The sequence below is a fragment of the Periplaneta americana genome, chromosome 16 (genome assembly GCF_040183065.1).
Source record: "Periplaneta americana isolate PAMFEO1 chromosome 16, P.americana_PAMFEO1_priV1, whole genome shotgun sequence".
Taxonomy (NCBI): Eukaryota; Metazoa; Arthropoda; class Insecta; order Blattodea; family Blattidae; genus Periplaneta; species Periplaneta americana.
This window is the reverse complement of record NC_091132.1, coordinates 14046586-14069411: the sequence shown is the minus strand read 5'-3', so window position 1 is coordinate 14069411 and position 22826 is coordinate 14046586. Positions and strand designations below refer to the sequence as shown.

General features: G+C 34.5%; 1 protein-coding gene across 7 annotated transcripts in view; it reads right to left on the bottom strand.

The window, feature by feature from the left end:
* ssp6 (short spindle 6) overlaps positions 1-22826 on the bottom strand; it is a 321247-nt gene that overhangs the window by 47488 nt on the left and 250933 nt on the right. For all 7 annotated transcript variants that reach the window (XR_011336609.1, XM_069849099.1, XM_069849100.1 and 4 more), the window contains exons 2-6: positions 20693-20812; positions 12250-12352; positions 8640-8767; positions 3629-3868; positions 196-466 (exon numbers count right to left, since the gene is read on the bottom strand). Coding sequence is in view for 6 of the 7 variants with exons in the window: in XM_069849099.1 (XP_069705200.1) it covers positions 196-466; positions 3629-3868; positions 8640-8767; positions 12250-12352; positions 20693-20812 (862 nt within the window). In the remaining variant the exon portion in view is untranslated. The remainder of the gene's footprint in view (positions 1-195; positions 467-3628; positions 3869-8639; positions 8768-12249; positions 12353-20692; positions 20813-22826) is intronic.

The following is a 22826-nucleotide window of genomic DNA, read 5'->3' as shown; positions in this document are numbered from 1 at the left end:
TAAGTAAACGTAATAAATTCATTTTTATAAATATATGTGAACGTATTACTAAGATGTGCGCGACTTTTGGATCGCTCTGTGTATATCAGGCACCACTCCATCTCATACTACCAGCTTACATTAGTCACCGCTAGGGAAGCTGAATAATAGCAGTGTTGCCACTAACTTTCGAATGATAGTAAATGCAGTTCTCACCAGGTCCTGCTGCTGCAACCCCGTTGGTTTGATGGTAACCCTTCGATGCCCCATGTCGCGTTGGCACCTCGCACGAGGTCTTCATGACTATAGTCTGATGGTGATTCGCAGAGTCGTTGCGGCAGTGCTGGTGCTGTGAACTGTTGACTGCCCAGCCGGCGAAGTACTCCCCACTACTGCTGGTGGAAGGCTGCAGCATGTAGGCTCGATACCGCGGATCAAGGTACTGGTACGCGAGCAACAACTGCTGGGTTTGTGGCTGGTGCTGCACCTACAACATATTGAAGCAGTGCCATTTTTAAGCAAAGCAACAAAGCGACAGACACTACACTTCAGAATACCATGTAAGTATTTATATACAAACACTGTGCCACTTAAAAATAGCTAAAAACAAATGTTTATATTGATGGTACAAAGATAAGTACATAGGTAAATAAGTAAATAAATACACAAATAAATAAATAAATACATAAATAAATAAACATACATAAATAAACAAACAAATGCATAAATAAACAAATACCATAAATAAATAAACAAATAACCAAATAAATAAATACATAAACAAATAAATAAGTAAATAAATAAAGAAAATTATTATTATTGCATCTCCAATAGGGGTAGTCCTATTTTACATATGTATGCTAGGGCTATAGTTTTACACAAAAAAAATAAGCATAAAGACAAATGGAAAAGAAAAAATAAATTAGCTTACACAATGTAAACAAAACATAAACAATCCGTAAACAAATAATTAAATAAATAAATACTACGCGACCAAGGCGGGAACCGTTTTGTTTGGTGGCGCTGCGATTCGCTTCACAACACAGGCCGTGTTGTAAAGTCCGCATCAGATGCAAAATGAAGCACATCCTGAACTGCGCTCTTGTTTCATTATTATTATTATTATTATTATTATTATTATTATTATTATTATTATTATTATTATTAATATGCTTTATATGTTATATGTTCGTATATATAGTTAACTTTATTGTCTAGTTTTATTTTATCATATTTATACACATAGGAATCTATTCAGAAAACACATCACAACATCGGTGTTCGTAGAGGAGGGAACATGAATCAAAAGTAACATAAACTAAAGTAGGTACGTATTTCATATAATATTTCATTTGATACACATTTCTTACCTTAGCATTTTAAAGTGGCCAGACTTTGGACATCATATATGAGGAAAGCACCGGGTATAAAACCATCACTACCACCAGCATGGGCTACTGTAAGTCGTTGACCTGCACTGCTATTTGTATAAACTCCTGACACGTTTACGTCTTGCCAACATTTGTGGACAGTGTAATGGGTATGGAACCATGTTTCGTCCAGGTAAATAACAGGCTACTATATCAGAGGGTTCTATTAGATATTTTCTTTTATCTGTACATTTTTTTAATGCAAACCCCATGGACAGTATGAGTTTTCGTAAAATTTCCTTACATCCTTTAAAACCTATCTCTCTCTTACAAAATTTATGCAACTTTCCTAATGTTGGAAGCTCTTTGTAGAGACTATAATATTTATGAACTCTCATCTTATGATACATTTGTCCATATCGTCTAATTCAACCTTATTTGCAGGAGATCGTCTAACTTTGTTTGGTGTCGATATTTCTACACCCTTGTCCTCATATTCTTCACCTTCCTTTCTAATCCTACTAATTGTTTCCTTATTTAATTTCACAATAGCTGCAGCACGCTCTGTTGTCTTCGATAGAGGTAGGAATAAACCTGTTGTCTTTTCTTCATCACAAAACTTATAAATAACGCTCCGCGCTTGGCTACGAAACACACGTCTTCCTACATGCGGCATTGGGACCAGATTGAAACGCTAGGCATTGGATGTGACGACACTCCAGCAGTAAACATACGCAGCGAGCACGGAGTTCCTCATTCTGCCACGACGGGTCCCGCCTTGGTCGCGTAGTAAGTAAACAAACGAACGAATGAAGAAACTAACAAAACAAACAAACAAGTATTACACAACCAAGCTCGGAAGGATCGGCGAGTTTGGGAACTACAACCCTCATATAAATATTCTGACCTTCAGCCCTCTCGCTTGCTATGGTAGCGCCGACAGTCCTTCCTATTCCGAACTGGTCGAGTAATAAGTAAGTAAATAAATAAATAAACAAACAAAGAATTGAATATATAAATACATAAGTAAACAAATAAATAAATAAACAAACAAACAAACAAACAAACAAACAAACAAATAAATAAATAAATAAATAAATAAATAAATACCGGTATATAAATAACTAAAATAAGTAAATAAATAAACAAATTAACAATTAAACAAATACAAATAAATAAACAAGTAAACAGTTAAATTGGCTGGGCATGTAGCACGTATGGGCGAATCCAGAAATGCATATAGAGTGTTAATTGGGAGACTAGAGGGAAAAAGACCTTTGGGGAGACCGAGACGCAGATGGCGGGATAATATTAAAATGGATTTGAGGGAGATGAGATATAATGATAGAAACTGGATTAATCTTGCACAGGATAGGGATCGATGGCGGGCTTATGTGAGGGCGGCAATGAACCTACATGTTCCTTAAAAGCCATTTGTAAATAAATAAACGAACAAAAACGTAAATAAATAAATAAACATGTAAATAAAAATATAAATAAACAAATGAACAAAGGAACGAAGGAACAGACAAACAAGTAAGTAAATAAATAATCAAATAAAAATAACAAATGAACAAACGAAGAAACAAACATCTTCTCGCAATAGAGATCCAGGCACATACTTTACTGTTAAGATTGTAAAGAGGCTGATAATATGTCAATTATAAGAAAACGTTGAAAATTTAATTAAAAAATATGTATCATATATATTTGGTGATGTAGGCTGTGTCTTTGACCTTCACTGCAGGAAGATGGCCTGGCCGATGTTTACTACATAATTAGTACAAGGGGAATATAAGGAGAACAAGGGGAATACAAGAAGAACAAGGGGCATACAAGAAGAAAAAGAGGAATACAAGGAGGACAAGGGAAACGCAATAGAATAAGGGGAATACAAGAAGAACAAGGGGCATACAAGAAGAAAAAGAGGAATACAAGGAGGACAAGGGAAACGCAATAGAATAAGGGGAATACAAGAAGAACAAGGGGCATACAAGAAGAAAAAGAGGAATACAAGGAGGACAAGGGAAACGCAATAGAATAAGGGGAATACAAGAAGAACAAGGGGCATACAAGGAGGACAAGGGGAATACAATGAGGACAAGGGAAGGTTAAGTTTTTATGTAATAGTGAAATCACAAGTTACTCCATATTTAGTGAGATGAAAGACTTAGTTGTAAGAAAAAAAATTTAAACTAATACATAAGCCATAGTAAATTGTTAAATTAGTTATAATCAATACATAAATTAAACTGAGCCGTAAATTCGCTGATACTTACCCTGGCAACGTCTTCAGTCGATACGGTGGGTCTGCAGTAGTTGTACTCGTTGCTGTCAGACTGAGTCGGAGTTGTAGCGTCCGTAGATGTCGAAGCCGTTGCTTTCTTCCGAGCGGGAAGACTATGCGTTTTCCATTTCCCTTGCAGCAGTTCTCTTTCTCTTAAACACAATCGCTCCAGCTCTACCATTTTACCCTGCAGCACCCGTTGCAGCTGAATATATCGCATGTGGAGTTCCACCTGTCGGCAAAGAGCACCACCTTCAATGATAGTTTCAAAGACGGAAGATATTACGTTCAGCATGTCGTATACACATTTTATATAGTATCTGATAAATAAATAAATAAATAAATAGATAAAAAAATAAATATATATAAATAAATAAATAAAAAGATAAATAAATAAATAGATAAATAAATAGATAGATAGATAAATAAGAAAACTAAATAGCTAAGTAAATAAGTAACTAAGTAAATAAATAAACAAATTCATAAATAAATGAATAAATAAATAAATGAACCAAATAAGTAAAAAATAATGAATAATTAAATAAATAACTAAATAGCTAAGTAAATAAGTAACTAGTAAGTAATTAAATAATAAATAAGCAAATAAATAAACAAAATAATAAACGAAGAAATACAACAATGGCTTAATGAATAAATCAATAATTAAATTAATAAATCAATTAATAAGTTGAATACGTCAATGAATAAACTGATGGATAAATTAATAAATAAATTAATTAATTAATCAATGAGTGAATGAATAAATAAATAAAAAGATAAATAAATAAAAAGATAAATAAATAAAAAGATAAATAAATAAGTAACTAAATAGCTAAGTAAATAAGTAACTAAGTAAATAAATAAACAAATACATAAATAAATGAATAAATAAATAAATGAACCAAATAAGTAAAAAATAATTAATAATTCAATAAATAAATAACTAAAAAAATAAATAACTAAATAGCTAAGTAAATAAGTAACTAGTAAGTAATTAAATAATAAATAAGCAAATAAATAAACAAAATAATAAACGAAGAAATACAACAATGGCTTAATGAATAAATCAATAATTAAATTAATAAATCAATTAATAAGTTGAATACGTCAATGAATAAACTGATGGATAAATTAATAAATAAATAAATTAATTAATCAATGAGTGAATGAATGAATAAATAAATAAATAAATAAAACATTCATATCTATCGAGTAGCTCATACATAATCATATGAACTGGTGCCACATTTATACCCGTCGAATGGACTCGTTCACAAATCGACACTCCATTCATATCCATAGACTACACTCACGTCCACTTTTAAAGAAGCCGTATACCATTCAAACTGGCATAGCATATCCCTCAACTGGCTTCATACACAATCGCTTCAGAGGAAATAATAAACAATTGACTGACATTCCTTATCCGCTTCGAGAAGGTTTGCGTCTAGTGTCGGCGATGGTAACTAGTATAAATATCCGTCGTCATGGCAACGTCACGTTTAGTAGAGCAAGCTGGGGAGCTCGATGAATTCCGCCCTAGTGTTGCGTGTTGCATAACACATCTATGCAGGCGCCGATATGCGATACGCCGCGCCGATACGTGAAAACGTTTTGAATACATAGGCTATAGCAACTCCAGTAATGAAATTAAGTTCGTCGGGCATGCGAAAGTTAAAGCAAGCCTTTTAAATTATTTTCACAGAGAGGATGGAGCCCAAACCCTTCCCTCCGGCAACTTCCAGTGTGAGGGGGTCATATAGAAGACGAAGTACTTCCCGCGACGGGAAATAAAGTTCTGTATATCACAGGCCTACTACGTTTGTCGCATGTAAAATAACTTGGAGATATTCGACCGATTTATGTCGGGAGAGACTTTCTGAAAACGGCCATTGCACTGGTACACTTCCATTAACTGCCGTCGGCTCTATCAGCTGGAAATCACGGCGCTTGTGAAGGCTGGATCTGCTGTAATTAGCTGTATTTTCAAATGAAAGCAGGGAAGTACGAATATCATTATCGTTGAGTGTTAAAAATAGCTAATTCACTTCATTGATCAACGCTTTTTCTCAGTTTTTTTCTTTGCAAATGGCGGGTACTTCACTGTTCTCAGTTGTCGATCAGCTAAATGAAGAGAGGCCGGCACAATAACAAGAAAATTTTGTCAAAATATGAAAATATCAAATAAATATTTCAATGCTAAATATCTTTGTTTAAATCATTACTTTAAAACGATTAATATAGGCCTATTAATATATTTCAGTATTATTTGTATTTATCCTGGTAATAAGGTACAGTTTGACTCGTAGACATTTTGTTTTTCAGCATTAACTTTCCATGATTGTATGAGAAGATTCGAAGAGAACGTCAGGATGTAGACCTTCGGCTCCCCTACTACCATTAATGCATAACACAATGCCAATACGGCGGTTGCTGTCGTCTGCGATACAACGAACTTTTTTTGTTGATTTTCGAGTTCGTTTTTTTTTTTCCTGATTATTATATGCTTATATAAGTTGTGTCAACTCTCGCTAAGTGATTTTATATTTTATTTTATCAGTCTTAGTTATTATTTTTATTATTGTTAATATTTATGTTTTATTATTATTATTATTAATTAGTATTACTATCTTTGTATTATCTCCGTCACTGTTATTCTATTATTATTATTATTATTATTATTATTATTATTATTTCTATCATCAACATTATTATTGATGTCTCTAAAATTTATGTAGACTCTACTGGACTGTACCCGAGCACGAGCATATGCTCATTTCGGGTATCTATTCAAATTACCATTTCAAATGTAAATTATGAATAAATTTGAATTTGAAGTCTTTGGACATTATCCGTCTTACTAACAAATCGTCTATAATTTTATACCAGACTTATGCAGAGTTGGAACAGAAAACGTTACTAATAAATTATGCGTAAGTGATGGATGTATAAGCAGTGTGTAACTATACACTAGAATTGCTTTGGAATAGTTATAGGCCCTACAGACGAAACCCCCTGTTTAAGAAAAAAGTGTAGCTTATACGAAAAAAAAAATGGCCGTCTCTATAAGAGCTATTCGAACCGATTGTTATTTTATGATGATGGTTGCCTTGCAACCACAGAACAACAAATGAAAGAGCACAGAATAATTAGAATAACATTGCTGGGGCTGTACTCTTTGATCTCTAATGTGATAATCGATTAGGTGCAATTGCACTATCGATAATTAGCGCGGCACACTAGCGCACACTATCGGATATAATAAAGAATCCCAGTTATTTTGTTACATTTCGTAATAAAATAATGATGAAACTATGACGTAGTTCTGTAACAACTGTATTGTTATACACGACGTATATACTGATTATTAATCAGGAATTTACACAGGATATAAACCAGCTATTAACTGTGTGGGTTTACATTGGTGCTAATTTATTTATCTACAGTATTTGAATTATTGTTTTGTTTTAATTATTGATTTTCCTTTCTTTATTTGACACGGCCTATGGTTTTTAAATATTTTTATGGACAAATATAAGGAAGTAAAAAATACAGACAGGTATAAGGCAGTTAAATGTCCGTATAAGAGTTTCTATTAGTAAGAATGTAATAGTTTTAATATGCTACCAAGAAAAATTCAATAATAAATCTACATAATTAAAAAGTTTTTCTCGGCATCAATAATACTTTACCTGAATGCAAGAACTATGCCAACTCATTTTTTACATTGAAATAATAATAATAATAATAATAATAATAATAATAATAGCTAAACTCAACACTGGTTACAATACTACAAAAATAACTTTTCTACATTTTCTGACAAAAGATTACACTTTCTGTCATTTAATATTGTTTTGCACGCTAAAAAACATATGAAGTCCAAAAAAGTAAAGAATTAAGTAGACATCAAAACTGATGGTTGAAATCCGCTTAAAATATTAATTTAAACGTACATAAGTAGCCATGGCAACACTGAAAGTACTTTTCACTTGGTTAAAAAGAATGATCATAGATGGAATAGGAAACACTTATTTTGTTTTTGCTTTTCGAATTTATTGATACTACGAATTCAATGACTCTAAAGTGGAATTTGGAGAATTCTGATGGAATGAGTGGCTTGCGTTTTTCAAGCGTTTCCTGGAAAACATCTCTATTATCTCCTCTTATGATATCTGGAAAGCTCGGTTCTGTGTAGTTATTGAAATATTAATGGAGGGAAAATGGTGTAAAATATGAAATATATTTGAAGAATTTTATGAAATATGAAACTTTTACTAAAACGTTATGAAATATAATTTTTTCTGGCGTTAGTAAACATGTCGTGAATTGTGCAAATCCTTATCCCCAAACCGCTAGCAGTATGGTTCAGAATATTAAACGTCATATTTTGTCTGTCTATAGAAATGAATTTAGCCCCAAAAAGAAGGTTACTCCTCTGAATTTTCTCTTTTGATCGTCCTGGCAACAGACGATAGCGTGTCTACTGATCCGGAGATGCCGTCGGGCGTGGGTTCGATTCCTACTTGGGCTGATAAGTTGATTTTTTTTAGAGTTTTTTCTCAACTGTAAGATAAATATGAGATAATCCCATGGCCAATACTTATACTCATTTCGTTGAATAAGCTCTCCAGTTCAATAATTTCAGAATTAAACAGTACTCGATATAGTATCACTAGTAAGCCACCTTTTGCCTGAAGGTAATGAAAGATCCAGTCTTAGAACATAGTGATTTCTGTATTTCACTAGCGTTAGAAAAGTAAGTACAATCAAAAGCCGTTTTCAAAATCTAACGCCAACTACAACTACCTACCGGCTATTCGGTGATGGTACGTTGTGGTAGCCTATCCAATTAATAACGATGACAGAATTTCTAAGTGCTACCTTAATAGTAAAAGTACAAAGAAGTAATTACAAACTGTCCCTGGAACACAAAAATGAATGTAACCTTCTTAATGATTACTTTATTTCCAAGTATAAATAAATGGTGAAGTGCAAATTACCTTTCTAACACAGTCTTCAAACAGAACAACCATCCGCATGCGAGAATCACAGTTTTTTATGAAGTTGACGAGTGTTTTGTGATCAGCCTTTTCCATGTCATGTCCGTTAATTGACAGAATGACATCACCTGAAAAGAGACATTTCGATAATAATAATAACGCACAAACCTCTAACAATTCCTGTTATACAGGGTGTTGAGAATATGTGGAAAACCTTTAGAGAATGGATACTAGACCTGAAAAAAAGCAAAAAAAAAAAGTCAATGGAATATGTAGTTAACTTCGCTGTAATTTTTAATTACAAGGACTTGATGATGATGATGATGATGATGATGATGATGATGATCGTCACCGCCATCGTCGCCGTAGTGGTAATCATCATCGCTTCAGTTGTAGTCATCATCAGCCTTGCTACAGTAGGCATACTTCGCCTGTAGAAACTGTGGAACTTGTTTCTTCTAATGTACATTGTATCTCTTACAATCAACTAATATGCACTCCAACACTTAAGGGAAGTTTGTACACCGAATTTAAAAAAAAAATCAAGTTGTGGTTTTTATAGTTTTTCGGTAGTTTAATATGTGTAAAATGATACATGATTTTATTTCTTCTTTTAGCCCTATCTTTAGGAAAAATAAAAATATAATTTGTAGTAATTCTTAACCGCTTCGGACTTGGTGTACGTTATAGTGTACATTGTTTCTTTCTTTCTTTTTTTTTTTTTTTTTTTAACTTTTTTTTTTAACTTTTTTGGAATATCTTCTACACTTTTTTTTTTCGTTGTTGGTAACTCTATAGCAGCTATTAGATGCTTTATGGTTGTACTAACAGATGAAGTTACTTGTCAACAATGTGAAGCTGAAACGTGTGTTCAGGTTACTGCCCAGCGACAGTCCTGATGTATTTTTATATTTGTGATGATTGGTTAATTAATATTAACCCGGCACACTAACATACAAATTTCCAGACTCTATACATCCAGGTAATTATTCTTCTTCAAGAAAAATTCACCGGGAGCCGAGTCCGAAAATCGAACCCGGGACCTCCTGATCTGCAAGCAAGCATGCTGACCAACAGACCAGACAGTCCTATACTTTTAAATATTTTGACAAATTCAGTGTGATAGAAAAAGAGAATATTATTTTTGAAACATTTCTATAACCTGAATTAAAAATAAAATTAAAAATTTTGGGGCCCCAGGGGTCAAAATTGTCCCCAAATTTTGATTTTCTGTGAAGACTTGATTTCAACAGCTCAGTGCAATTTTAAATTTATTTAGCAGGTTGTATACATAAAAGTATGTTACATATGCCCTATTTTTTTCTACATTTGTATCTTTTATAACTTCTGAGAAAAGTGCACCCAAAATTGAAGAATATAACACTGTAAGATATGGAAACTTTGACACCTGTTCCTACACTTTTTTATTTTTTGTGACATTTGTGCACTTTTCTCAGAAAATATTGTACGCAGAAGGCTGAAATTAATATCCAATATCAATATGATGGCATTTTACACAGCAGGTAAAAAAAATTAAGTTTATTTCCATCTTCAGCAAAAAATAAAAACATAATCTATAGTGATTTTAATAAAAAATGTTGTCACTGAATTTTTTTTGCCGACCGCTCAGTGGAATTTTAAATTTATTCAGCCGGTTGTATATTTGTTTGTGTATATAGTTCGTTTCTCAAACAGCAGAAATAACTAAAATGCTCTCTCAATTAATATCACTCAATAAAAGAATTGTATTCCAATGGATACCATCCCATTGTGGAATCCTGGGAAACGAGAATGCGGATGCTTTAGCAAAGAAGGGCAGCACTGCTACTTACAGACCTGTTACTAAATCTACGTATTACTCTGTGAAGAGATTTATTAAATCTACATACTTAGACTTCAACAAACAAAATTTGATAACACAATCACAAGGGAAAAAATGGAACTCTGCATCATAATCCACAGTTGATTCCCGATTTACCACGAAAATCGTCTGTAGCTGCATTTAGATTGGCAACAGGCCATGATTGTTTGGCCAAACACCTGCATAGAATTGGAATATATCAGTCCCCTAACTGCCCATTGTACAACTCAAACCAAGAAATGGATTCGGAACATCTCAAAATCTGTGCTTCAGTGGTTGACCGTGACAATATCTTTGAAAAATATTGGAGTGCAAGAGGTCAAATGACTTTATTGTCAAACGCCTGGCATTAGAAAACAACAAAACAACAACATAAAGGCTACATATGCCCTATTTTTTCTACTTTTGTATTTTATGGCTTCTGAGAAAAATGCACCCAGAACTGTAAGATATGGAAGTACAGACTCACCTTAAATAAAGTTGTACAAATATGTATAGTAAACTGGCAGATTTCCCATTTATTTCTATAATCTGTTGTTTTGGTGAAGTAATACTACGGTATATGATATTTAGTGGAATTGCTTAACTGAAATTTAAAACACGCGGAGGTGCGCAAATATAATAAGCAGACAGGCATGCAAATGAACTGAAGTGACCTGACTAATGAAGGAAGTAACGGCTTCACACGTGCAAGGTAAATTAAGTGCAAATATATTGTGCAAGCTATTGGGTGAACAGAGTGCAGAGAAACCGCAAAGCGGCAACCAGACTGTCAGCCGAGCCGATAGCAGACTCTGGTTACGCAGAGAACATGCTATTAATGATACCAAATGCAGCAACGGTATTAATTAGACACTATACGGACTATTAATATAAAAAATCACTAAATATAAGCTGTTGAAACAGCATTCATTCACCCAAAATACAAACGGAAATTGTGATGTTTTCTGCTTCAAAATATTTATCGCACCTGTTTAAAGAAATAACGCCTGGAGTTCGTCTTCAGAAATGAAGATTTATTTATTTATTTATTTATTTGTTAGTTACTTACTTACATACTTGCTAATTTATTTATTTATTTACTTATTTATTTACTTACTTAGTTATTTACTTACTTAGTTATTTACTTACTTATTTATTTATTTATGTATTTATTTATTAGTTACTTACGTACTTGCTAATTTATTTATTTACTTATTTATTTACTTACTTAGTTATTTACTTATTTATTTATTTATGTATTTATTTACTTATTAGTATCTTACGTACTTGCTAATTTATTTATTTACTTATTTATTTACTTACTTAGTTATTTACTTATTTATTTATTTATTTATTTATGTATTTATGTATTTAGTTATTTATTAGTTACTTACTTACGTACTTGCTAATTTATTTATTTACTTATTTATTTACTTACTTAGTTATTTACTTATTTATTTATTTATTAGTTACTTACGTACTTGCTAATTTATTTATTTACTTATTTATTTATTTATTTATTTATTTATTTATTTATTTATTTATTTATTTAATTTATCTGACAGGATTAAGGCCATAAGGCCTTCTCTTCCATCCTACCAGATAGCACATAATAAATACAAAAAAGAAATACAGACGCTGATGAAGATAATGATTTCCCGGATCCTATTTTCAGTTTTTCCAGATTGCGTTTTTTACAATTTCCCTGTGATAAAAGTGACACTCATTTCTTTCAGCCTATATACATAATTATGTGCATTTACGTACCTTCCCGCATCCCAGCTCTGAACGCTGCGCCATCATAGTCCACATAATCAACGTAGGTTATCATCTCTATTTCTTGTTCTTTCTTGTAGTGGATCCCATAGCTCTGAAAATAAACAAAACACATTTTAATATCAGTTACAGAGAATTCGGAAGAAAGAGTTGGGAGAAATCGTCACCCACCGACAAAAAAAAAAAAAGAAAAATAACAGACTAGCCTACTGTATTTGGCTCCAAGAATGGAATAGCACCTAAAAACAGTCAGACATTCCCCAACATTGAAACTAAACAGCTAACAAATCCCGATGATAGCTAGTTCTTTCGGCTATCTGTGCTTAAAAAATCTAGGTCTAGCCGGAAAATGGCTAAATTGGCAACAATGTGCATAGCCGCGTAGTCCGTCCTGTCTTGGTCTTGAGACAATCCTCAGATTGTGCTGAGAATATTTCCTTTGAAGGCGAATGTTTTCATACATTTACGGCATTTCTGATCACGTGATCAGTGTCCGCGAATTAGCATTGTTTACGGTCGTGCTTTGTTTCGAGTGGTTATTAAAAATAACCAACTCGTAATACGCTAATTTGGCTATTATAACCTAACAAACAGTCTGGGATAAAGTTTCGTGTCTTGCCTAATTATGGTAAGGTTTAAGTTGCACTCACTTCAAAGATCTTTCAGCAGTCAAGAGTTTAAAAAACTGAAAAATTCCTTTTCAGAACGAAAGCTTGCATTTGAAATTTCTGCACATTTAAAGAACAAAACAAAAATTCTTTCAATCATTTATCATAATACACTAAAAAATCCATGGCGCTACAGCCTGTGAAGGACCAAGTCCGAACAGCCGGCTGCTGGCCTCACGTCCACATGCCGAAGCAGAGGTAGACGATCATCCAACCAGAATGGAGGTATCGTGTCGTTAGCACGATGATCCCTCCAGCCGTTATAGCTGGTTTGCGAAACCGGATTTTCGCTACCTATCGTAGCTCCCCAAGTGCATCACGATGCAAGGTGGGCACCGGTCCCATACACTGGCCAAAATTTCATGAGAAAATTTCTTCCCCCATGAGGACCAGCGCGCATTCCGTAACGCGAGTCCTAGGGAGGATGCCTTAGACCAGCGTTTCTCAAACTTTTTTGAAGTGGGGACCACTTTTTAAAATTAGAACAGTTCCGCAGACCACCTTACTCTTGTTCCCTTTGAAAGCAACTTCATCATTTTTGTAGCATATTTTAATACCAGTATACTTATATTTTAAAATAAAATTAAGATTCGATAATTTGGTCCTCTGTTATGAATTCGGGTGGTCCCTGGCTGGGTTACAGGCGCGGCACCAGATGTGCAGGGAAAAGATGACGAGAAACACCACGTTCATAGTGCTTTAAATCCCTCTTTTGTTGCTGAGAGTAGAGTGGGAAGTCGGTAGACAGGTAGGGTAATAAATTTCATAAAATGTCAGTACTGGGAGAAAAAGTGAAATTCGATTGCCATGCATCATTTCTAAACTCTGAGATTTTAAGCTATAGTGCGATACGTAGTTCTTTGAATTTTATTTTTCCTTCTGTCTTTTTTGAAGGACCACAAGGGCAGACCTCGAAGACCACACGTGGTCCGCGGACCATAGTTTGAGAAACGCTGCCTTAGACCAAGACGCCACGGCGCGGTACTATCATAATACACTGCTCCCTTAAATAGACGTAAAAACGAGCAAATTGTATTCAACTTTTGTTTGAAATATCTCAAAGAATAACCCCCTGAGATTAATCACATTACTTACGGGTCATACTGTATATAAATGCTCTTAATTTAGAGCAAACATAATCTATAGGCATATGTTTTTCTAAAGTAATTTTTGTTCCATTACAATGCCTGAATATTTCACCTGTTCACGTGTAAGAATTTTAGGACATTACGAAGGTACCACGTAACTAAAGAACTGGTCAAAGAATTCTCTTCTAACTCAACACTAGGCCTACATTGTTGCGAATATCATAAAAATGTGCATCGACTTAAACTGTGACATAATTACAGAAAGCTGTAAATCCGCTTTGAGCGTTTTTCTGCAGAGCTGTTATTACAGCATTGCCATTAGCGTCCAACTCCTTAATTGGTGTCGTGCATTCAATGGAGGTACGTTTTATGACACACGTAACTTAGCAACATTGTATTGTTACACGTAGATATTAAATGGAGGTCTGGTTAACCTTGGGTGAGAGATAGTATCAACACGTTTCCGTATACAGAGCGAAGAGAGCGATTATTCCAGGAGGAGGAGGGAGACTCGAGCTAGCGGATGGCTGCCAGCTGAACTCCACTTAAATAATTTAACTTCTTGCATAAGCATATAACTGTCGAATTACAGTCAAAACACTCGGAGATTGTAAAACGTGTTGGATAAGCTGTCCGTCGACCCATTCTTGTGTGAGAAGTTACGTTCCCAATACTCACCGCCTTCAGGAACCTCAGTTCAGTTAACTTGAAAGATATTACGCTGCTTCACAAGGAAATTTTAAGATTTTGTAATTACATCTTTTTCTTTCGAGCGCAAAGACATCTGAATAGCTTTTTTTTTTTTTTTTTTTTTACATTATCTCACTTCCTAAAATTATTATTGTTATACAGTAAAACCTGTTCAAGACGGAAGTGACATGGTCCCGATTTTTTTTTTCCGTTATGGACAGGTTTCCATATTAGTCAGGTGTGAAGTTAAAATGCAATATTTTATCATTTGTATAACTGAAAAACAAAATGGCATGCCGCAAACTGCAAGAAGTACAAAACATTTCGTTTAAGACTACTGACATTAAATCAGCTTTCTGTCGCTTATTCCAGTGGTGAATCATATTGAAGAAAAATCTCATTTTCTGTTTAATGTTATCGCAACTCACTCATTAAACACTATTAAATCATACTAAATTTAATATCTAACGCTATACTGTAATAGTGTACTGTATATCACTGCACATTATTTAATTTATTGGTCTAGGAGCCATCCATTAGAAGCCTTGAATTCTGACTTACCTATATATTTGGCAGTTCAAGGGTTTGTTTTACAGAATAGGTCCAGAAATTGGCACGATCTTTGAAAAGGCATGAAAAACTCACTCTCACAACAGTTAATTTATTTCCACATAACCAGCGGTTTCTGTTTCCTTTTTATGGCACCATTAATGTCCGCAAGCCACTCACTCATGAGACGGTCTTCATTTTTCACTCATTCATGAGATGGTCTTTATTTTTCGAAGTGTTACACCTGAATTTTCCACAACTGAAATTCCACCCTAGCACTCTCTAAATTTTGCAAAGAAAACTTGTTTTTATCTTAGTGACCTACATATTTCGTACATTTCTTGAAATTACACACTGCTTCAAAATATAGTTTACATTATAATAGTGTATCCAAAATATTATTTCCGTTTTATTCAGGACAAATTATACATAATACATACAAATTTCGTCAGGACCAATAAACTGTTAAGAAAAAGACAGGATTTCGGATTATTCAGGTTCCGATTTGAACAGGTTTCACTGTACATCTTGATTACACAACTTTTAACACTATATCACTTCGGAATATGTATTATATGTCTTTCTCGTGTTAAATTTTACCGTGCCTGGTTAATATGTTTCAGTTTGTTATTGACCTCTTCAGAACTGGTTGCTGCTGGTCTTGGAGCCTCTTGTTTTGTTTCCTGTGGGGGTGTGTTTGTGCCGTGTAATGTGGAGTCAAAGAGTGTGTGTGTTCTGAAATTGACTTGTGTGTTGAGAATTTAATTTGGATGTGTTTTTGTGTGTCTGTGTATTTCGTATTGTTCTAGTGTGTTTAGTTTCTGGCTTTTTTGTTGGATGTGTAGAATTTCCATGTCTGTGTTGATCGGCAAGAACGGAAGAAATGATATCTCGAGTTGCACAAGAAATCAGACGAGACCGCAGACAGTCAATAGATGATGTGGCTACTTTGTTAGGCATTTCGCATGGTTCTGTGCAGTCCATTCTCCACAATGATTAGAAAATGCAACGTGTGTGAGCACGTTGTTCCAAGAAGCCTAACAGATGAGCAGCGGGAAGAGGGCAACTGGTTAGTGGAGACCTGATTGACAGAATGGACCAGGATCCAACTCTCTTGCACAGAGTGATCACAGGTGACGAGACATGGTGTCTCCTTTACGACCCGCAGCCAAAGCGGCAGTCTTCAATGTGGAAATCTCCCGGCTCACCACGGCAAAAGAGATTCCGTGCCGACCGATCAAAGGGGAAAGTAATGCTTGAAATGTTCTTCGATATCCAGGGTCTCGTACATTTCGAGTTCATTCCTAAGGGTCGAACTGTCAGTAAGGAGACGTATGTTGCAATTCTTCGGCGTCTTCGTGATGCAGTTCGACGAAGAAGACCTAATTTGTGGCAAGGACAAAATAGGGCTGTCCATCATGACAATGTTCCAGCACAGCGGTCGCTCTTGGTGAGCGAATTCCTCGCAGAACACAAAACACCTGTCCTTCCACAGCCACCATATTCTCCAGATCTTGCTTCAGCAGATTTCTACTTATTTCCAAAGGTCAAATCTGTACTCAAGGGATGATGATTTGCGTCAGCCGAAGAGGTGAAAATTCATGCGACAAGCGCTCTGCGGGAAGTGACCAAAGATGGGCTGCAGAAATGTTTCGAGAAGTGGTATGGACGCTGGCAGAAGTGTATCACTGCACAGGGGGAGTACTTTGAAGGCGGTGTTATGTAAATGGTTACATAATTATCATCTGCAACAAAGGTATCTACACATGTTCGCACTGAGTCTATACGCCTGGAGATTAGGTCACATACCACACGGACAAGACAGAGAAGTTGCCTATAGAGCATGGCGTTGCCACCCGAAGTTCCGGTACTTTCTGACTCTACTAGTAATAAAAGTCGACGAAAGTCATTATTTTCAAAATATAGAGTTTGAAAATAGTAAAAATATAACATCAGTGACAACTGGAATAGCTGAAAAATAAGCTAATACAGTATCTTCATTCACTTGCACTCCTCTACACATGCACCAGTCCTTGCTGTAATAAAGTTTTCTTGATTTCTCAGGAAGAATGTCCAACGTTGCATGTTGCACTGCTTTTATAATTTCAGCTGGTAGAGCGTCAAATCCCTTCTCGTTGCTCATTTTCGATGCTTGAAGCGGGATTTAAAATGGAGATTTCAGTAACAATGTTTGTTGATGTCTATGTAAACAGTCTTGTTGCTAGGGAACGACTCTGTATACAATCAAGTAGGCTTTGCCAACTTATTATAGGTCTTAAATTATTTTCTGTGTTTTTTAAATAATTTTCGTTAAATAGACGAAACGAAGATAAAATATTGTAGTCAACACGTTATAAATTATCTTTAGTAACTACAGTAGTTGTCTAAATAACTACTTCAACATTAAATTGTTCACTAATCTCATTTGGTTTCCATAAAGTTCTTCAATATTTGTCTATTAAAATTCATGTAATAAATTTCACAATATCGCAGAAACTTCAAGGAACATATGTTTTCATGGCAACTGAAAACAAATCAGAAGTTATGGGTATTGAAAGAAGGTCATACACCGTTTTAAAATATTAAATTCCGATTTCAACCATCAATCATATAGCATTAAATTGCTATATACAGTCTGATACGTTTGGGTATGGATAATAGTAATTCATTATTATTATAAAGCTAATATGATAGTAGGAAAATTTTCTTGCTGGTTATATTATGATTAAAAAATGGGAGTTTCCATATATGACAATCAACGATGCATAATCTGAAAGGACAAACGAAAATCATAGATGATCAAAACGGCTACTACAAATCAACAGCGGGCACAATGTGTTCTTTGGAATGCGAAATTTGAGTGTGTTAAAAGAGTTCAAAGGAAATTTCGACACGAGTATGGTGTGCTTAATGTACCTAAATACGATTCCATAATGTTGTGGTATCGAACATTTGTAGAAACAGTCTATTCACAGAAACCCAGGATTATTCATGATTTGAGAATAAAAATTACTCAAGTTTTTCAACAAATCACCCCTCTTATGTTACAACGGACATGGGCTGAATTGCATCACCGTTATGAGTTGTAGATATAGGGTGCACAATAGGGGTCGTGTTGAGCTCTGAGAAATCTCCCATCTTTCAGTGTTGTATGCACAAAGTTTCAACAAATAAAGTTCAGTAGTAAATGTTTTACGGTGTTTTTATTTTATTCATACCCAAATGGATCACCCTGTATAATCATGAGAACTATATTACGCTTCCTCTAGTCGTATTACTTCTGTGGTAGCCAGTGGGAGAGTTTCGTACGTGTTACTTTTGTTTACCTCTTCTTTTTAATGAAACCGGCAGAAGATATTCATACAAAAATAATTATAGTTCAGAACTTTGGTTCTAAAATCTATTTTTGCTCGTGCAAGAAAAGTTTCTTTTCAAAGATTTCTGTTTAAAAATAGAGTTAATTGAGTTTATTTGTCATAGCGCCTTTAGATCTTTCCTAAAAAAAGTCTGCTAGAGTTTTGGGTTCGAAGGGAAAAGAAGTAGTCCCTACCCATCATCGGCTGCAAATGCAGTACTCTTTTTTTTTTCTGCCAAGATACTTAAGTTACTTGAAGGTAGTTTTTCTTCGCTAGTATTTTTTAAAGAACAAATATAAAAACTGGACATGACTTGTGATCAAAACTTAGAAAAAAAAAAAGAAAAAGAAAAAAAACTAGCCATGTTTCTCAAATTTAGTAATTTCTGAACCTAATACATTAATTATAAAGGGACTTTAATTCACCTTAAATCTTACACTTCTTCTGGTAGGTGATACACTCGAGTCTTCGGTACACTGAATTAATGGTACTCGGAAATGAAAGTTTGAGAACCCCTGTCCTAAATGTCACCGTTTTCGATGTATCATAGTACAAGTAAGGCTCCTCTTTGTGACGTCATGTCCGGCCATTATGGCTCACGACTTGAGATTCGTAACACCCGCCCTTGCCTATTAAGGCGCAAATCAGAAAGTTTATGTCACTGACCGATGCCTTCTCATTGTGTTGGCCACTGACATACGGGAGTCATCTATACGTAGAAAAACATTGGGTCTATGCGTTCGGCGATAGCAGTGTTGGAATGGCACGCTGCCAGAAAATACGGCAACCAGTGAAAACATAAATTATTGTCAAAAAGGTGACACATGTTTTCTCATTAAAACTCTTACGCGTTTTGAAAGAATTCAGTTTCTTTCATATTTTCTGAATTATATTACCGTTTGCAGTTCATTTTCTAGAACTGCTATTGGAAATAAAAGATTAATCGAAATAATGTTGACGCATACGTTCGTTGCGTTTTTGTTTTCCATAGCAACAGAGCCCTTTTAAAGAAATTTATGCTCGACCATGCCGAAATGTAGTAATTATACACCTGGTAGCAGCCATTTATGGACCTCATTAAATTACACCTATTCATTAAAGTTCAGGCGTTCCACCAGTCAAAAAATACCATTGTAGCAATATGAAAGCGCAAGTAACTTATCGATTATTCTCGGATATGCAATCGAAAGGCAACTAGCGCGAGATTAGACAATATTAAACTCAGTCGAAAAAAACAACACACAAATTAACATCAATTCACCGCCATCTTCCAGCCTTTCACAAAGCACATTCCCGCAAATTTATTTCACCAATTGCAGGAAAAAATCAATATGGTCGAGCATAAAAAGTCGTATAAAACTTGACTATAATAGTAATTAAGACGCTCGTATGAAAATTATGAAACTCGCTTGCGCTCGTTTCATAAACATACTCGCGTCTTAATTACTACCATTATAGGCTCGTTGCATAATGTACTATTATTTGTCATTTGTCATTTTAATGTCATGTTACTGAACATGTCTTCAATTGTTCAATTTCCAAGAAAGTTTATGTCGATTATGAAGTGAATAAAATGGATCGTGAAGTAAAAAAAAAAAAAAGAGAGACAAAGAGACGAGCATTATATTAGACTGAATAATAAATCTAAAAGATAAGAGACACCACCTGTGATAATTCAGAAAAAAGTGACAGGCTAGGAGATTCATCGAAACTCTATAATCGCGTGAGACGTTCATGCTGTTTGTGATTGTTATTGTGAGTATGGCTGTGAGTGTAAGAATGTTTGTTTCCAAGCTAAAAACAAACATTCCCAACACACTCTTTTGCTTTGAGTTTAATTCAGGAGTAAAGACATTGGAGACCGCTTAGGACGATTTGTGCCCCTTAAGCCATTGGGGCAAGCATGACACAAAGATGATTTTCTCGTTTTGAAGATAGCCAACTTGATATAAATAGTTCTTCACGTTCAAGAGATCGCCCGACTTTGATGAAGAGCGTTTGAACACTTTAATTTATGACGATCGACGTCAATCAACTCGGGAAATAGGCCTAATTAGTGTACTGTGGGAGTAGCAGTGCTTACCTGCAACGTAAACCCAAAGGAGCCATTCTTCTTCTCAACGATGATGGTGCGGCGGCGACGATCTTCTTCGGGCTTGCTCGCCGTCACCCGGTCAGGTTTAACTCGCTCCAGGATTTGCGACTGCAAGCACAAAACATACTCGTCACGCACACTGACCGAGGCACAAGAGCTTAATATGCTGAATCTTAACCAGGCTATGAAGTGGAATAGTGGGGTGCTGGCAGTGATTCATTCAGGGGATGGTTTGGAGGAAAATTCTCTCTCCGGAGCTCAAAATATCCCACCTTAAAATTTCAAGTGTATCTTAATTATTTCACTTTAATTTTAACATATTTGTCATAAATTCGGGGTGATTCAGAAGGACTAGTAAATATTTTTAGGACTGGTAGTACGGATTATTCCGAGTAGAAAAGTTTATATAAACATGTGTCCAATTTCCAGTGGGTGCCGAGATAGAGGTGTTTGAATGTTACACATAACAAGAGTTACAAATAGTATGAAGGAACGACAAATGTGACAATGATTTGCTTATTTACATGATATCAACACATTTCAGCAGTTTAATGCATATTTTTATGTAATATTAATTCACTTGTTTTGTACAGAAACACTATGGTTACGATTACTATGGTAACAATTTTATCGTTCATAACTAGTAGAGCCCGGATGTTTGGCAAAATACCTTTTTTACTGGGTGGAAGTAAATCATTTATTTTCTTAGATATAAATGTGATTTGGAGTAAATCAAAGTGAGAGGGCCAATTTTTATTTTGCCTTTTTTAAGATATGAGCCTACAGTCAACTATTTCAAGCTGAAATATGCCTTAATTCACGTTGAGGCATTCGGCTTGCTCATAGGTGCTCGAGGAACTATACCAGCTTTTTTTCGAAGAATTTCGACGGAAATTTGTTCTGCCAACATCTCTGAGGGGTGACATTGTGATAATTGTGTTAAAACAATCCTGCCAAATCCTAATTAATCACATGGTGCCACATTAATAGCAATTGTAATGTTTTACGCCCTTTTCTTTGTTTCCCTTTTTTTAAATTGAATACCTATGTTTACATATGTATAATATTTTTTTTTGAGGATATACTGAGTCCGTAAGGGCTACCCTCAATGGGGGGCAGTTTAGTATTATTATTATTACTTAATAATTCAATAATAAATGCCTTTTTTGTCATTTTTAAAACAATATTTCTTGTCTATTTGCAATTTTCTAATTAATCGTAATGTGATATGTATGAAATTTAAATATTTGAAACAATGACTAACTTTACTAACAATAGTAAATAAAAGTAATCTATTTCGGTGCTTAATCAGCTAATAATCGTGCTTTAATACTATTGGTGTAATATGAATAATGATCGACAATCCACAGTTACAAATATAATATTGTCATGTCTTCACGATACCAACAATTGGCTTTACAATTTTAAGTGGCCGGGATCCGACGGAATGAGCGCCGTCTTAAATCACTAAGTGATTATTTACGCATATCACATTATTGTGATGTACCGAAGTACCCGGTGCCGAAGAGAATTTTTCTCCGCTCCACCCATCCTTCATCATATGGTAATGCAGAATTCCTGCATGGAAATATCTTACGTACTTCGGTACATCACAATAATAAGATATCTATAGTAATAATAAATCTGTAGCCTAAATTTTTCTGGTAATTTTCGATTTTCCAAAAATAATTGGTCCTAACATATATAATTAACCACCCTGAAACCGAAAATCGCTTTTTTGAAATTTTTGTTTGTATGTCTGTCTGTATGTTTGTTACCTTTTCACGCGATAATGGCTGAACCGATTTATATGAAAATTGGAATATAAATTAAGTTCGTTGTAACTTAGATTTTAGGCTATATGGCATTCAAAATACTTTATTTAAAAGGGGGGTTATAAGGGGGCCTGAATTAAATAAATCGAAATATCTCGCTTATTATTGATTTTTGTGAAAAATGTTACATAACAAAAGTTTCTTTAAAAATGATTTCCGATAAGTCTTATTCTTTACAAAATTTTGATAGGGCTGATATTTAATGAGATAAATGAGTTTTAAAATTAAAATAACGCCATCTAAGACGGTGCAATGAATTAAGAACAAATGACTTCGTCTATAAGGGG